This window comes from Balaenoptera physalus (genome assembly GCF_965194825.1).
Source record: "Balaenoptera physalus genome assembly, chromosome: 1".
Taxonomy (NCBI): domain Eukaryota; kingdom Metazoa; phylum Chordata; class Mammalia; order Artiodactyla; family Balaenopteridae; genus Balaenoptera; species Balaenoptera physalus.
This window is the reverse complement of record NC_138882.1, coordinates 40715430-40731918: the sequence shown is the minus strand read 5'-3', so window position 1 is coordinate 40731918 and position 16489 is coordinate 40715430. Positions and strand designations below refer to the sequence as shown.

At 36.3% G+C, this 16489-nt stretch overlaps 1 protein-coding gene across 13 annotated transcripts in view; it reads right to left on the bottom strand.

Annotated features, from left to right (window-relative positions):
* The window catches only part of LOC309665651 (uncharacterized protein), a 61488-nt gene that overhangs the window by 35288 nt on the left and 9711 nt on the right, over positions 1-16489 (bottom strand). For 7 of the 13 annotated variants that reach the window (XR_014266611.1, XR_014266612.1, XR_014266616.1 and 4 more), the window contains 2 exons: positions 12229-12311; positions 11656-11797 (listed from right to left, as the gene is read on the bottom strand). Coding sequence is in view for 6 of the 13 variants with exons in the window: in XM_082472275.1 (XP_082328401.1) it covers positions 11656-11797; positions 12229-12311 (225 nt within the window). In the remaining 7 variants the exon portion in view is untranslated. Of the gene's footprint in view, positions 1-624; positions 11557-11655; positions 11798-12228; positions 12312-16489 lie in introns of those variants that run through there. The other 6 variants (XR_014266614.1, XR_014266615.1, XR_014266617.1 and 3 more) reach the window with 5 other exon arrangements.

The following is a 16489-nucleotide window of genomic DNA, read 5'->3' as shown; positions in this document are numbered from 1 at the left end:
ATATACATTCGTTTGTATTATTTTTTTGATTCCACTTAGAAGTGATGATATACAGTATTTTTTTCTCTGCCTATTTCACTAAGCATAATATTTTCTAGGTCCATCCACATCGCTGCAAATGGCAAAATTTCATTTTTATTGCTGAGTAATATTCCAGTGTGTGTGTGTGTGTGTGTGTGTGTGTGTGTGTGTGTGTATATCACATACTCTTTGTCCATTCGTCTGTTGATGGCCACTTGGGTTGCTTACATATCTCGGCTATTGTAAATATGCTGCTATGAACATTGGGGTGCCTGTATCTTTTTGAATTAGTGTTTTTGTTTTTTCCAGATATAAACCCAGGAGTGGAATTGCTGGATAATATGGTAGTTGTATTTTTAGTTTTTTGAAGAACCTCCATAGTGTTTTCCATAGTGGCTGCACCAATGGAATGTTGGCATTTGTTATTTATAGACTTTTTGATGATAGCTTTTCTGACAGGTGTGAGCTGATATCTCATTGTTGTTCAATTTGCATTTCTCTAATAATTAGCAATGTTGAGCATCTTTTCATGTGTCTGTTAGCCATCTGTATGTCCTCTTAGGAGAAATGTCTATTCAGGTCTTCTGCTCATTTTTGATTGGGTTTGTTTGTTTGTTTGTTTGTTTTTGGATATTGAGTTGTATGAGCTGTTTGTATATTATGGATATTAACCCCTTGTCAGTCATATCCCTTGCAAACATTTTATCCCATTCTGTATGTTGTTTTGTTTTTACGTTTTGTCAATGGTTTCCTTTGCTGTGCAAATGCCTTTAAGTTTAATTAGGTCCCATATGTTAATTTTTGCTTTTATTCCCTTTGCTTTAGAAGAAAGATCCAAAAAAATATTGCTACGATTTATGTCAGACAGTGTTCTGCCTATGTTCTCTTCTAGGAATTTTATGGTTTCAGATCTCAAATTTAGGGCTTCAATACATTTGAGTTTATTTTTGTTTATGGTATGAGGAAATATTCTAATCTCATTGTTTTAAATATAGCTATCCAGTTTCCCAGCACCGACTGAAGAGACTGTCTTTTCTCCATTGTATATTCTTGCCTCCTTTGTCATAGATTAATTGACCATAGGTGTGTGGGTTTATTTCTAGGGTCTCTATTGTGTTCCATTGATCTATATATCTGTTTTTGTGTCAGAACCATGTTATTTTGATTACTGTAGCTTTATACTATAGTCTGAGGTCTGGGTAGGTGGTACCTCCAACTGTGTTCTTTTTTCTCAAGGTTGCTTTGGCAATTTGGGGTCTTTTGTGGTTCCATACGAATTTTAGGATTATTTGTTCTAGTTCTGTGAAAAATGTAATGGGTGTTTTGATAGAGATTGCATTAAATCTGTAGATTGCTGTGGGTAGTATGGCCATTTTCACAATATTAATTCTTCTAATCCAAGAGCATGGGATAACTTTCCACTTCTTTGTATAACCTTCAATTTCCTTCATCAATGTTTTATAGTTTTCAGAGTCTTTCACCTCCTTCATTAAGTTTATTCCTAGGTATTTTATTCTTTTTGATGCGATTTTAAATGGGATTTTTAAAAACTTTCTCTTTCTGATAGTTCATTGTTATTATATAGAAAAGCAACAGATTTCTGTATAGTAATCTTCTGTCCTGCAACTTTGCTGAATTCATTTATTAGTTTTAATAATTTGGGGGTGGAGATTTTAGGTTTTTCTATATAAACTATCATGCTGTCTGCAAATAATGACAGTTCTACTTCTCTTTCAATTTTGATGACTTTTGCTTCTTTTTCTTGTCTGACTGCTGTGGCTAGAACTTTCAATACTATGTTGAATAGAAGTGTGAGAGTGGGCATCCCTGTCCTACTCCTGAATTTAGTGGGAAGGCTTTCAACTTTTCACTGTTGAGTATGATGTTAGCTCTGGAACTGTCATAAATGTCCATTATTATGTTGAGATATGTTCCTCTGTACTCACTTTGGTAAGACTTTTTTATCATGAATGGATGTGAAATTTTGTCAAATGCTCTTTCTGCATCTATTAAGATAACCATGTGATTTTTATCCTTCCTTTTGTTGATGTTGAACCATCCTTACATCCCTGGAATAAATCCAACTTAATCATAGTGTACAATCCTTTTTATATACTGTGGGATTCAATTTGCTAATTTTTTTATTGAAGTATAGTTGTTGAAAATGTTTCAAGTGTATAGCAAAGTGATTCAGTTATATGTACATATATTTTTTCAGGTCTTTTCCATTATGGGTTATTACAAGATATTGAATATAGTTCCCTGTGCTATACAGTAGGTCCTTGTTGTTATCTATTTTATATACAGTAGTGTTTACCTGTTAATCCCAAATTCCTAAGTTATCCTCCCCCCGCACCCCCCACTTTCTCCTTTGGTAACCATAAGTTTGTTTTCTATGTCCATGACTATATGTCTATTTTGTAAATAAGTTCATTTGTATCATTTTTTTGATTCCACATATAAGTGATATCATATGATATTTGTCTTTCTCTGTCTGACTTACTTCACTTAGTACGATAATCTCTAGGTCCATCCATGTAGCTGCAAATTGCATTATTTCATTCTTTTCTATGGCTGAGCAATATTCCACTGTATATACATACCACATCTTCTTTATCCATTCATCTGTCCATGGACATTTAGGTTGCTTCCATGTCTTGGCTATTGTAAATAGTGCTGTTATGAACATTGGGGTTCATGTATCTTTTTGAATTCGTGTTTTCACCTTTTCCAGATATATGCCCAGGAGTGGGACTGCTGGATCATATGGTAACTCTTTTTAATTTTTTAAGGAAACTCCATAGTGTTTTCTATAGTGGCTGTACCAATTTACATTCCCACCAACAGTGTAGGAGGGTTCTCTTCTCTCCACACTCTCTCCAGCATTTATTATTTGTAGACTTTTTATGATGGCCATTCTGACCAGTATGAGGTGATACCTCATTGTAGTTTTGATTTGTACTTCTCTAATAATTAGTGATGTTGAGCATCTTTTCATGCGGCTGTTGGCCATCTATATATCTTCTTTGGGGAAATGTCTGTTTAGGTTTTCTGACCATTTTTCGATTGCGTTGTTTGTTTTTTTGATGTTGAGCTGTATAAGCTGTTTGTATATTTTGAAAATTAAGCCCTTGTTGGTTGCATCACTTGCAAATATTTTCTTCCATTCCATAGATTGTCTTTTCCTTTTGTCAATGGTTTCCTTTGCTGTGCAAAACCTTTTAAGTTTAACTAGGTCCCACTTGTTTGTTTTTGCTTTTGTTTCCATCAGTCTAGGAGACAGATCCAAAAAAATATTGCTGTGATTTATGTCAGAGTATTCTGCCTATGTTTTCCTCTAGGAGATTTATAGTATCCGATCTTACATTGAGGTCTTTAATCCATTTTGAGTTTATTTTTGTTATTGTTTCATTTTTGGCCGCACTGTGCAGCTTGCAGGATCTTAGTCCCCTGACAAGGGATCAAACCAGTGTCCTTGTCAGTGAAGGCACACAGTCCTAACCACTGGACTGCCAGGGAATTCCTGAGTTTATTTTTGTATACAGTGTTAGAGAATGTCCTAATTTCATTCTTTTACATGTAGCTGTCCTGTTTTCCCAGCACCACTTATTGAAGAGACTGTCTTTTCTCCATTGTATATTCTTGCCTCCTTTGTCATAGATTAACTGCCCATAAGTGTGTGGGTTGATTTCTGGGCTTTATATCCTGTTCCATTGATCTATGTGTCTGTTTTAGTGACCATACCATACTGTTTTGGTTACTGTAGCTTTGTAGTATAGTCTGAAGCCACAGAGCCCGAGTCCTCCAGCGCTGTTCCTCTTTCTCAAGATTGTTTTGGCTATTTGGGGTCTTTTGTGTTTCCATATAAATTTTAAAATTATTTGTTGTAGCTCTGTGAAAAATGCCACTGGTATTTTGATAGGGATTACATTGAATCTGTAGATTGCCTTGGGTAGTATGGTCATTTTAACAATATTGATTCTTCCAGTCCAAGAACATGGTATATCTTTCCATCTGTTTGTGTTGCCTTCAATTTCTTTCGTCAGCAGCTTATAGTTTTTGGAGTATATATTTTTTGCTTCCTTAGGTAGGTTTATTCCTAGGTATTTCGTTCTTTTTTGATGCTATGGTAAATGGGATTGTTTCCTTAATTTCTATTTCTGATAGTTCACTGTTAATGTATAGAAATGCAACAGATTCCTGTATATTAATTTTGTATCCTGCAACTTTATCGAATTTATTGATGAGCTCTAGTAGTTTTCTGGTGGTATCTTTAGGATTATCTATGCATAGTATCATGAGATCTGCAAACAGTGATACTTTTACTTCTTCCTTTCCAATTTGGATTCCTTTTCTTTTTCTTCTCTGATTGCTATGGCTAGGACTTCCAAAACTATGTTGAATATAAGTGGCAACAGTGGGCATCCTTGTCTTGTTCCTGATCTTAGAGGGTTGATTTGCTAATATTTTGTTGAGGATTTTTGCATTGATGTTCATCAGAAATATTGGCCTTTAATTTTCTTTTCTTTTTTTTTTTTTTTGTAGTGTCTTTGTCTGGTTTTGGGGGGTGATGGTGACCTCATAGAATGCATTTGGGAGTGTTCCATCTTCTTCGATTTTTTTGTAATACTTTGAGGAGGATAGGTATTAGCTCTTCATTATATGTTTGGTAGAATTCCCCTGTGAAGCTGTCCAGTCCTGGACTTTTGTTTGCTCGGGAGTTTTTCTTATTACAAATTCAATCTCACTACTAGTGATCAGTGTGTTCAAATTGTCTGTTTCTTCTTGATTCAGTCTTGGCAGGTTGTACGTTTCTGGAAATTTGTCCATTTTTTCTAGGTTGTCTAATTTGTTGGCATATAACTGTTCAAAGTATTCGCTCATGATTTTTGTATCTCTGTGGTATTGGTTTTTATTTCTCCTCTTTCATTTCTTATTTTGTTTATTTGGGTCCTCTCTCTTCTTCTTCCTGAGCCTAGCTAAAAGTTTATCAATTTTGTTTATTTTTTCAAAACAACAGCTCTTGGTTTCACTGCTCTTTTCTATTTTTTAATCTCTATTTTATTTTTTCCTCTCTGATCTTTATTATTTCCTTCCTTCTGCTGACTTTGGCCTTTACTTTTATTTTTTAATTCCTTTAGGTGGTAGGTTAGGTTGTTTGAGATTTTTTTTGTTTCTTGAGGAAGGCCTGTATCTCGATAAACTTCCCTTTGTTTTGACCTATAACTATATATGTCTTGTTTTAAACTGGTAGTCATTTAAATTCAAACATATTCTAAAAGACCTACATTTTTACACTCCTCCCCAACATTTAATTGTTTATTGTAGTTACAGTTGCTTTTACAATTCTTTGTCTTTCAATCTTCATACTGGTGTATTTAAGTGGTTTATCCTCAGTCATTACTGTATATTTACCTTTCCTAGTGGGATTTTACCTTTCCTATAGATTCTTCTTTTCCACTTAGAGAAGACTCTTCTACATTTCTTTTAGGATAGGTTTAGTTATTGATGAACTCTTAGTTTTTGCTTGTCTTAGAAGTTCTTTATCTCTCCTTCTATTCTAAATGATAATCTTGCTGGGTAAAGTATCCCAGGTTGCAGATTTTTCACTTTCAGCACTTTGAATATATCATGCCACTCCCTTCTGGCCGGCAAAGTTTCTGCAGAGAAATCAGCTGACAGCCTTATGGAGGTTTCCTTGAATATGACTCTTTGGGTTATTTTCTTGGTGCCTTAAGAATTCTCTGTCTTTAACTTTTGCCATTTTAATTATGCCATGTCTTGGTGTTGGTCTGCTTGGGACCCTTTGAGATTCCTGTACCTGGATATCTGTTTCCTTCCTCAGGTTTGAGAAGTTTCCAGCCATAATTTCCTCAAATACATTTTTGATCCCCTTCTCTCTTTCTTTTCCTTCTGGGACCCCTAAAATGTGAATGCTGATATGCTTAATGTTATCTCAGAGATCTCTTGTTTTCATTTTTTAAAAATTATTCTTTTTGCTATTTTGATTGGATGATTTCCATTATTCTATATTCCAGATCACTTATGTGTTCTTCTGTACCACTTAGCATGCAATTCATTCCTTCTAGTGTATTTTTTACTTCAGCTATTGAATTCTTCATTTCTGATTGGGTCTTTTTTATATTTTCTAGTTCCTTGTTAAAGTGTTCCCTGTCTACATCAATTCTTTTCCCTAGGTCAGTTAACATTTATCACCAATGCTTTGAATTCTTTACCTGGTAAATTGTTTATTTCTATTTCATTATTTATTTTTTTCCAGGGGTTTTCTCTTACTCATTAAATTGAGAGTTATCCCTCTGCCTTTTCATTTTGATTAACTTTCTCTACCTCTATGAATTTAGGCAAAACAGTTACCTATTGTGGTCTTGAGAGAGTGTTCTTATGTGAGAGCATTCCTATACAGACTGCCTGTGCCCAATGCCTTTGGTGGAAAACCTGGATTTGATGTGGATGCAAGTTATGTCTTTCCTGGGTGTGCTGGATGTACCAAGCTATCACCTTGGTAGGGGGTGAGGCTAGAGATTGAGGGGCTAAAGCTGGTACCAGGTATGAGGCGGGACTTCACCTCTGCTTAGTGGCTGTCACTGCCCTATTGTGGGTGGAGTCGGATTCCAAGTTGCTGGTACAGAAGCCCTGAGGGCCGGGCCCAAGCTGGCTTTGTTCCCTTTAAGTGTGTGTTTTTTCCCCTCTCCTTGGACCAAGACGCTTTCCCCAGGGGGGTTAGTGCTGAAGCAAGTGGGATTTGTGTGGGCTCTTGGCTTGGGTTGGCCACAGACAGAGGTCCAATGCGCTGCATGTGCATGCACCTGTGGCTCTGCTCAGACGTAGCCTCAGGTGCAAATCTCCTTGTCCCTTACAGCCAATCACTGCCACCAGCCTCCACCACCACCGCCCTGTTGTGGAACTACTCTGCGGGGCAGGTGGGCTCCATGTAGACTTTCAGCACGTATAAGGCTGTGGTAGAGCCACCAGCGTCAGAGATCTGGACTGCTTCTGAGATGTTGCTTGAGTCAGTGCCAATAATGGCCTCCGCTACCTCACCCAGGCTCAGCTCTGGGACTGGGTCACCACTGTGTCACGTGGTCAAGTCTTTTCCCTGGTCATGGCTGCCCCAGATCCAGTGTTGCACTGTGACATGGACTCAGCAGAGCCAAAGTGCTTGCTTGAGTTGGCAAGCACGTGGCAAGGTGGTTGTGGGAAACTCTATATAGACTCTAGAGCAGACCTCTCTGCACCCTACCCTGCAGACAAGCCAGCGCACATGCACCCTTCATGAGCAGAATCCAAGCTTCCCACCACGCTTCTGTTAGTCCCAGCAGTCCTCCAACCAGCCAAGGGGGCTTGTCTCCCCCACACAGGATCCCAGGACTGGGGCACCAAATCTGTGACTTGAACTACTCACTCCCCAGGGCAGGGGTCTTCCTGTGTAATCTCCTTTTGCCTCTGAGTTCCCTTGCAGGGGCATAAGTTTTGACCCAATCATATTTCTTCCCTTTCTACCAGGTTACATGTGTATCTCTTACAACCTTGGTTTACAGGAGTCCGTCTGCCAGTTTCCAGTTAGTTTGCAGTGTAAGTTGTTTCACATTTAGATGTATTTTTGATGTGTTTGTGGGGGGAGTTGAGCTCCACATCCTCCTACTATCTTGATCCAAACTCAAGATTGATAGTTTAATTAACTTTATTATGCTGGTTGGAAAAATCTTACAAAATACAAATGAATTATTAATTATTTAATTTAAAATTAATTATTAAAAAATTAAATTAATTATTTAATTTTAATTGTATCCCAGTATTATAAATATGTGGCACTTAGGAGCCCATATGAGGGAAAATATTCCTGTGAGTCCACTAGAATCCAACTTCTATTTAATCTAGAAAGCATAAGGTGTTATGCTTATCAACAAGAACTACGTGAATGCATCTACTAAATATCAATACTTTATTGGGAAAGATAAAAAATGAATTATTTCAATGAGAAAACGGGAAAGGAGATTATTAGCCTGCTGCCATATTAACCACTCCATTCTGTAAGAGACAACCATATTCCTGATTGGAAATGAAAGTTCTCTATGTGATTTTCTTTTTGTATTATCCAGCTTTGGGGATTCAAAGTTTCTTGAATCTATAGTTGAGGTTTTTCATGTTTTGGAAAACATTTGGCCATTATTCTCTTCAAATATTTCTTTTTCCTCATTCTTCTCTCTTTCTTAGATTCCAATTCTATGTTAGACCTTTTCACTGTGTCTCACATGTTTTTGATGCTCTCTTCTGTATCTTCTATACTTTTTTCTTTCTCTTGATTTGACTTCCAGTTTGCTAATTCTGTCTTTTGTTTAATCTGCTGGAAAATCTATCTAAATTGTTAATTTTAAATAATGCACTTGTTATTCCAAAATTTTCATTTGATTATTTTTAGAGTTTATAAATCTCTACTTTCTTGAACATATTAATCATAATTATGTAAAATTCATTGTCAGATAAGTCAAATATCTGGGTTACCTGTAGCCTAATCTTGTTCTTTAGTCATGTTAGAATATCTAGTCATTTTTTACTGAAAGGTATTTTGTGTTACAAAATTCTAGAGGCTCTAGATGATGTTATCTTCCTCCCAGGATGATTCACCCTTCTTCCACTAGGCAAATAGAATGATGGATGATCATCTAAACCCAGTCAGGGGCTGTACTGAGATGACATTACAGTCCTAGTAAGGCTCAATTTACCTCTGATTCATCCCTGCCCTCCTGTGTTTTCAACAGAGGGCCTATTGTATTCTCCAGCCCCTGGTGAGTCCCAATCTCTAATCTTTGTATCATTTTACCTCTCCATAGTTCTTTCCTCTCTAGATTCTTAATCCCTCTAGTTCTCATTGCCTTAGCAGCTCTTCATTCCTTTAAACAGATACTTTTCTTCATTTTATCTAGTTGTTTATGGTGGAAGCACTGGTTTGCTACTAACCTCTCATCTCAGTGGAAGCAGAAGTCAATAAAGGAAATTCATTTACAGGCATAAACCCACAACTACAAACAGAATAGGACTTAAATGTCCTTCTTTTTCCTAGAAGTTACTAGGAGAGATGTTCCAATAAAATAAAGGAGAAAACAAAGGAAGAAAAAACCCACAGAATCCAGAAAACAGGTGATCAAACTGAAGAGAGAGGTAAAGGAAATCTCAGAATGAAGATGAAAGATTCTAACTTCCCAGGTGTTTAACAGGCCTAGAGAGCAGTAATTTCAGATGGAGCATGTTAAAAGGATCCAGGACAGAATCCCCAAACTGAAATTAACAGTGTACTTAATGTGTTTGAATATTTTGAAAGGCAATTTAGACTACTATTATATGTCACAAACACAGAAAATGAAACAAAGGTTTTAAAGGATAATTATTAAGTGAAAAGAAAACAAAATGTTGTGCTAGAAAGGAAACCATTGTATGGCTCAGTTGTGAACAGCATTTAAAAAGTCATAATAATGAAATTCTTGAATAGTGAAATTATCAGTTATGATAATAAAATCCTATTTAGAAGGATGGGAGAAAGGAAGTGAATTTGGTGGGGGAAGTAAAAAGAAGCAGCTAAATTCTTATCTTCCATAGAACCTAAAACCGGTTCTTTAAAGGTTATTTTAAGATTTGGAGATAGATATCAAAACATACTGTTAAGAGAGAATGAAGTTACTGCCTCTGGAAACCAGAATTAGGGGTAATTGTTTTCAAACTAGTGTGGGGGAGAATAATGACATTCTGAGATATGCAAAGACTCAGTTTACCTTTTAGACATATATTTTGGAAAAGTTATTTGACAGTGTACTCTAACAGTTAAGGCAGAACACCAAGAGATAGGAAGACATGGATCTAATAAACAATAAATCCAACCCAGAAGACCAGTGAGAGGAAATCCTAGGATGACAGCTATCTTTCAGGCCTTTGGGGTACAAAGTAGTCCAATTTGCAACAGGCAGGCAAGAACATCTCCAGGCGAAAAAAATGAACTCCATGGAACAGTATGTTTGAAAGGATGCAAAATCTTTTTATTATGGTGAAGTCACATTATCCTTCTGTCAATTAAAAAAAAAAATGGTAGGACTAGAAAGTCTAAGAAAAATAAAGACTGTACAAGAAAGTCATGGTTCCAATATGAAGCGATACTAAGACATGGCATGGTTTGAGGCAACTGGTGGAATATAAATGTACTTGATGATGTACCTACATCTAGAAACATTCTCCTTTGAGAATTCCAGTAATCATGATATTAGACTCATGAAAGGGAAATGTAATCCTAGCACATGACTTGGCACTGCAGTAACAATATTTATTTGGTGATAATAATTTAAATGCTGATTACTGGTTTGGAAACTTTAAAGTAAATCTATGGAGAGAAAATGAAAGTTTGTTTTGGTTATAGATGTTAACTACTGGAAATGTTAAAAAAAAAAAAAAGACAATGGGGAGAAAAGATGGAGGAAAGGGTAGCGTTACCTATATAAAAGAGAGTAAAATAATGGACTGAAGTTGATGAAACAAAAAGTAGAATTACAGGTATAAAATTTATTGGTACCAAATTAACTAATAGAAAAATTAATTATAATACAAATAACAAACACTGAAAAGATAAAGGTAGGTGAGACAAAGGAGTAATTTGTGAGCTAGATGATAGATATTGTCTAGAGTTGAATGTGGAGAACATTTGCTGTATTTTGACTGCCCAGCATCTGATTCTCCCTCCTATGTCTGGTGAATACTTCTCTACATGCCTCCTGCCGTCAATGCTGAAAAGGTCAATACTTGCTTTCCCAGTTTCCTAGGCAGCTAGCACATGGACATGTGATCTAGGCAAAGTCACTACTGCCTAGGAGCTAGTGACACCAAGAAGCAGAGATGGTGAAGAATCCATTCTTCAGCGGCGGCATGTAGTGACCAGGACAATGCAAGTTGACGCATCCAGGTTCAGGAGTGGCAGTGTGCCCTTACCAGTGGTTTGACTTTGCCTACAGTTCTAGCTGCCAAGTTACACTTTGTTCCTATTCACATTCAGAGATTAGTTCTCTAGGCTTCTTGGCAATTATGAGTGAGTTATTCAATATCCTTTCAATAAATTCCTTTTCCATTTAAATCAGCCAGAGCCAGTTTTCTTTGCTTACAACGAAGAACTCTGATTAGTCCACTGATAAATCAAGAAATAGATGTGTGATAATATTACTTGAGAAAGAATCAGAAACACATATGTCAACAATGGTTAGCACATGCAATTCCTTTAACGTGTAATAAATCTTCCTGAATTCCACTTCCCTTGCTTTGTCTAGAAAATGCCTATTCATCTTCCAATTCTCAATTCAGATATCATTTCCTCTCCAAAGCCTTTCCTTGTCCCCTTAACATGTGCATACCAAGTCATAGCACTCATCTGCACTGTAATGGACTATTAGGTTGTCTTTTTTGTCCAGTACCTTAAAAGTTCCTTGGCTGAAGGGACCATGCCATGCTTACCATTATGCCTGGCACACAGTGGGTATTATTCTGTTGAATAAACAGAAGTTATGAAGGAGTTTTAATGAATTTTTTTCTAGATCATCTAACTTATAAATGAAAACCCTGTTAACAGGGTGATAAACATACCTTTGACACATGAATCCGTCTGGCTTCCTGAAGATGATGTAAGAGAAGGAAACATAGTCATCTGAAGAATGAGATGTTGATGATCTATGTCGGGATCGGTGGTGGTTTTGCTTTTGCTTTCTTTCCTTTTGTTTGGGTTTACCTTCGAATGATATAAAATGTAACACAATCATTCTCTCAAATATTAGCAACAAATGAGTGAGAAACAAAATAATTTATAAAATGCACTTTTTAAAAAAATTAATTAATTTATTTTTGGCTGTGTTGGGTCTTCATTTCTGTGCGAGGGCTTTCTCCAGTTGCGGCGAGCGGGGGCCACTCTTCATCGCGGTGCACGGGCCTCTCACTGCCGCAGCCTCTCTTGTTGCGGCGCACAGGCTCCAGACGCGCAGGCTCAGTAGTTGTGGCTCACGGGCCCAGTTGCTCCGCGGCATGTGGGATCTTCCCAGACCAGGGCTCGAACCCGTGTCCCCTGCATTGGCAGGCAGATTCTTAACCACTGTGCCACCAGGGAAGCCCCCTAAAATGCACTTAAAATTACACAAAAGGTCTTAAAGCAAGTAAAATTCCTACCTCCACTTCTGCCGGTCCTGGCATCTTCAGAACTTCTGCGTTCTGTGGACTTCTTATCCATGTATAAAACCTGCCTGCCATGTCTGTAAAACAAAAATGTTGACAAATTACTGGAGAATTTAAAAAGCAAAGTGATGTTTTTTTGGACAAAAGAAATAGAAATTATGTTTCATATTCTGACTGGAGAGAAGGTAAGGTATTAGTTATCCACAAAATGGTTTTATATTTGTATTAAATAGTAAACTTTTATTGAGTTTACTATTTTTGTAACTAATACTCAACTAATTTGAGTATCTGTCATCACACCAAAATCAAATATGTATTTCCATAACCTTGGTAAAAATCTCATGCAGATTCTACCAGAATAAACACCCTGTTTTAGTTGAACTTTGCTTTATAGTCTGAAAGAACAAGAATTTAGTATTAATGTGGTAGTACTATTGGATCACATTGTGTCAAACAGGTTTTTGTCATTGATAAAGGCTATAAACTGAACTGTACCCTCCAAAATTCATTTATTGAGGCTCTAACCCCCAATGTGACTATATTTAGAGACAGTGTCCTGAAGTCATATTAAAGTGATATTTAAACAATAAAAATTAATAAATTCATAATAGGAAAAATAAAAGAGTACCCAAGAAGGAAACGTGATTCAATAAACATCTGAAAACAAGAAAGCAGATGCAAGCGTGTCAACATGAGAAACTAAGAGTAGTGTAGTCTGGGATACTTGAGAAAGACATTACAGTAGGAGTGGTCTGCCTAGCAGAACCTGGAACAGGCACTGTGAGGGAGACTATGGAGGATGGGAATAAGAAGCAGTGTTGAAAACAGGAGGATTATTGAAGATCTGTTTGTACCATGATACAACCCAGTGATTATTCTCAAGCAGAAGTTCAAAGGACTGTTTAAAGAAAATGAATGAAACATGGGGAGCTCCAGGGCAGCAAATACAAGTTTTGATGCCTCAGAGTAATGCTTTCCTGAGTCTCGTTTTTGTTTGTGTTCCAAGCAAAAGAGCTAGCTTCCTGCCAGCCCACCTTCCTTAATAATATTAAACATTACATAAGTGTTTGATATACCCTAGGCATTGTTCTAAGCACTTTACATGCATTACATTTTAATACTTATAACAAAACAATAAAGAACATATCATGCCATTTTTTTTCACATTAGACAGAGTGTTTAAATACTTGCCCAAGATTACATAGCTAGTAAGTGGCAAAGTCTTAAAAGTAAAGCCTGGGGCTTCCCTGGTGGCGCACTGGTTAAGAATCTGCCTGCCAATGCAGGGGACACAGGTTCAATCCCTGGTCCAGGAAGATCCCACATGCCGCCGAACAACTAAGCCCATGCACACAACTACTGAGCCTGTGCTCTAGAGCCCATGAGCCACAACTACTGAACCTGTGTGCCACAACTACCGAAGCCCGCACCTAGAGAAGCCACCACAAAGAGAAGCCACCGCAACGAGAAGTCTGCTCACTGCAACGAAGGATAGCCCCTGCTCGCTGCAACCAGAGAAAGCCCGCACACAGCAACGAAGACCCAATGCAGACTAAAGCAAATAAGTAAATAGATAAATAAATTTATCTATTTATTTAAAAAAAGTAAAGCCTGAAGTTAACAATCTTCATCCATGTATAAAAAGTTTTGTCATTCTTCTTATTCCCTCATTCTTCAGTGTGAATGCACAACCAAAGAGCACCAGATATTTGAAGAAAATCTACAGCATAATAAAACCTAAGATAAACATAGAAACAATCAAGATAAAAAAGAGAACTTTAAAAATTATGATCTGTTCTTTCAGAGAAGTTTAGGAGATACTGAACTCATAAGACAAAAACAGGATGCTGAGAAAGAAGCACTTTCAGAAAATAAGAACATTCTTCTTAGTTAAAAACATTATTCAGAAATAAAAAAACTTAAAAGAGGGTATTAAAGATAAAATCAGTTTAGAAAAAAAGTAAGAATCACAGAGAATAAAATCCAAGAGGCCAAATATATAAACAATAAGAATTTCAGAAAGAAAGAAGAGAAAATGGAGGAGAGGAAATAAAAAATTTAAAAATTTCTCAGAGCTAAACAGGAAAAGAACTCTTCAAATTGAAAGACCCCCCTAACTGCTAAAGAAGATCAAAGGAAAAACCTCAGGGACTTCCCTGGTGGTCCAGTGGGTAGACTCCACATTCCTAATGCAGGGGGCCTGGGTTCCATCCCTAGTCAGGGAACTAGATCCTGCATGCATGCTGCAACTGAGAAGTCTGCATGCTGCAACTAAAGATCCCTCATGCCGCAATGAAGATCCCATGTGGCTGCAACTAAGACACGGTGCAGCCAAAATAAATAAATAAATAAATAAATATTTTTAAAAAAAACCACCAAACAAAAAAACTCTATACTTAGACACATCACGTAAAATTTTCAAGAGACATTCCCAAATGCTTCCAAAGGGAAAATGGTCACAAGGAAAGATTCAGTATAGCAATAATCTTTTCACCAACATCGAATGCTAGGACATATTGGAAAAAGATCTTTGCAGTTCTGGGGAAAAATTATTTTAAACCTAGAATTCTATATTCAGTTAAAAAGAAATAGGCAGGTAAAATCAAATCATGCAAATATTTGGAAAGTTTATCTCACATGTATACTTTCTGAGAAGTTACCTGAGTATGTGCTCCAGCAAAATAAGAGTGAAAACAAAGAAAGCAGAAGGTGAGGAATACAAAGGTATGGAAAACCCCAGAAGTTCGAAGGAAAAAGTAAAATGAAAAAACTGAATTCAAAGGACTAAAAAGCAATTGGTCCAATTTGGAACAAAACGTTAATGGGTTCTAATAAAAATGTTGTCAAGAATTAGTTAATGCTAGCAACATTTTCTAGAAACATGATTCTGGACCTTAAGAGGAATATAATCCAAGCACATTACTAGGACTTTCAGTGAACAATATTTATAAAGTTACAGTAATATAAATGTTTTTTAAATTGGTTTCAACTTATAAATTCAACTTCTATAAGACAATATGGACGTTTTAATCATAGTTATAGAATATAAAGTAATTTATCTAATTGCAATGCTAGAAATGTAAAGTTACAGCTGACAGACATGAAAAGGGAAGGGAGAGAAAAGGTAGAGGGAAAGGTAGAAGTGCTAATATCCTACAAAGTCAAGAGATACTGATAAAACTTGTTGGAACAAGAAATATGTGATTAAATATACTGCTTAAGATTATAAGGGTAAAAAACACAGTAAATAAAAACCATCTTAAAACTATCAAATCCAGGGAGAAGGTGGCCAGCAGAAGTGAAGGGTGATACAGGTCCTCATCTATCATAGCAGAAAGTCAGAGGATAACATCTAAATTTGATTAATTGAGAAAGGAAAATATAAGCATATTATTTAGAGGTATAATTGTAATCACCAAAGAAATTAAACATAGAAAAGATTTAAAGCATTTGTTTCTGGGGAGCTGGATCTAGAATGCGAAGAAAGCAAGTGGGATGGAGACTGTTTTTTGGTTTTTGGTTTTTAATTATAAATCCTTCCACTCCTTGATCTTTTAATCATGTGCATTATGCTGCTGAATGTTTCAGAATTAAAATATATATATATATATATATATATAAAAGAGTGAATGGTAAGCAAGGAAATAAAGACAATAAACAACTATATTTTCTGAAAGCAGAAAAATGGTATAGTGTTTTGAGGAATTATTGAGGTCAAGGGTAGGATTTTAAAAGGTGATTCTAAACTATTTTTTTTTTTAACTTAAAATTTTCTTTTAAATTTACATACAGAAAAAATTTGTGTATGTGTGTGTGTACATAGTGCTATGAGTTTTAGTAGATGCATAGATTATTTAACAACCATTATACAGAACAATTACAATATCCCAAAATACCTTTGCAGTCAGACCCTCTCCTTACCCTTAACCCCTGGCAATCACGATGTGTTCTCTGTACCTTTAGTTTTTCCTTTCATATTAATATAATCGTATAGTATGTAACCAATTGAGATTGGCTTCCTTTGCTTAAGATAACACTTCTGTGATTCATCCAAGTTACTGCATATACAAATCATTTGTTCCTATTTATTTCTGAATACTATTCCACCGTATGACTGGACCACAGTGAGGTTCCATTTACCCACTGAAGGGCATTTAGTTCATGTAGTTTCTCTTGTTAAATTTGTTAATATGGTGGATTACACTGATTTTCAAATGTTGAGCCAGCTTTGATTTGTAACATTTTGGAGAATTAC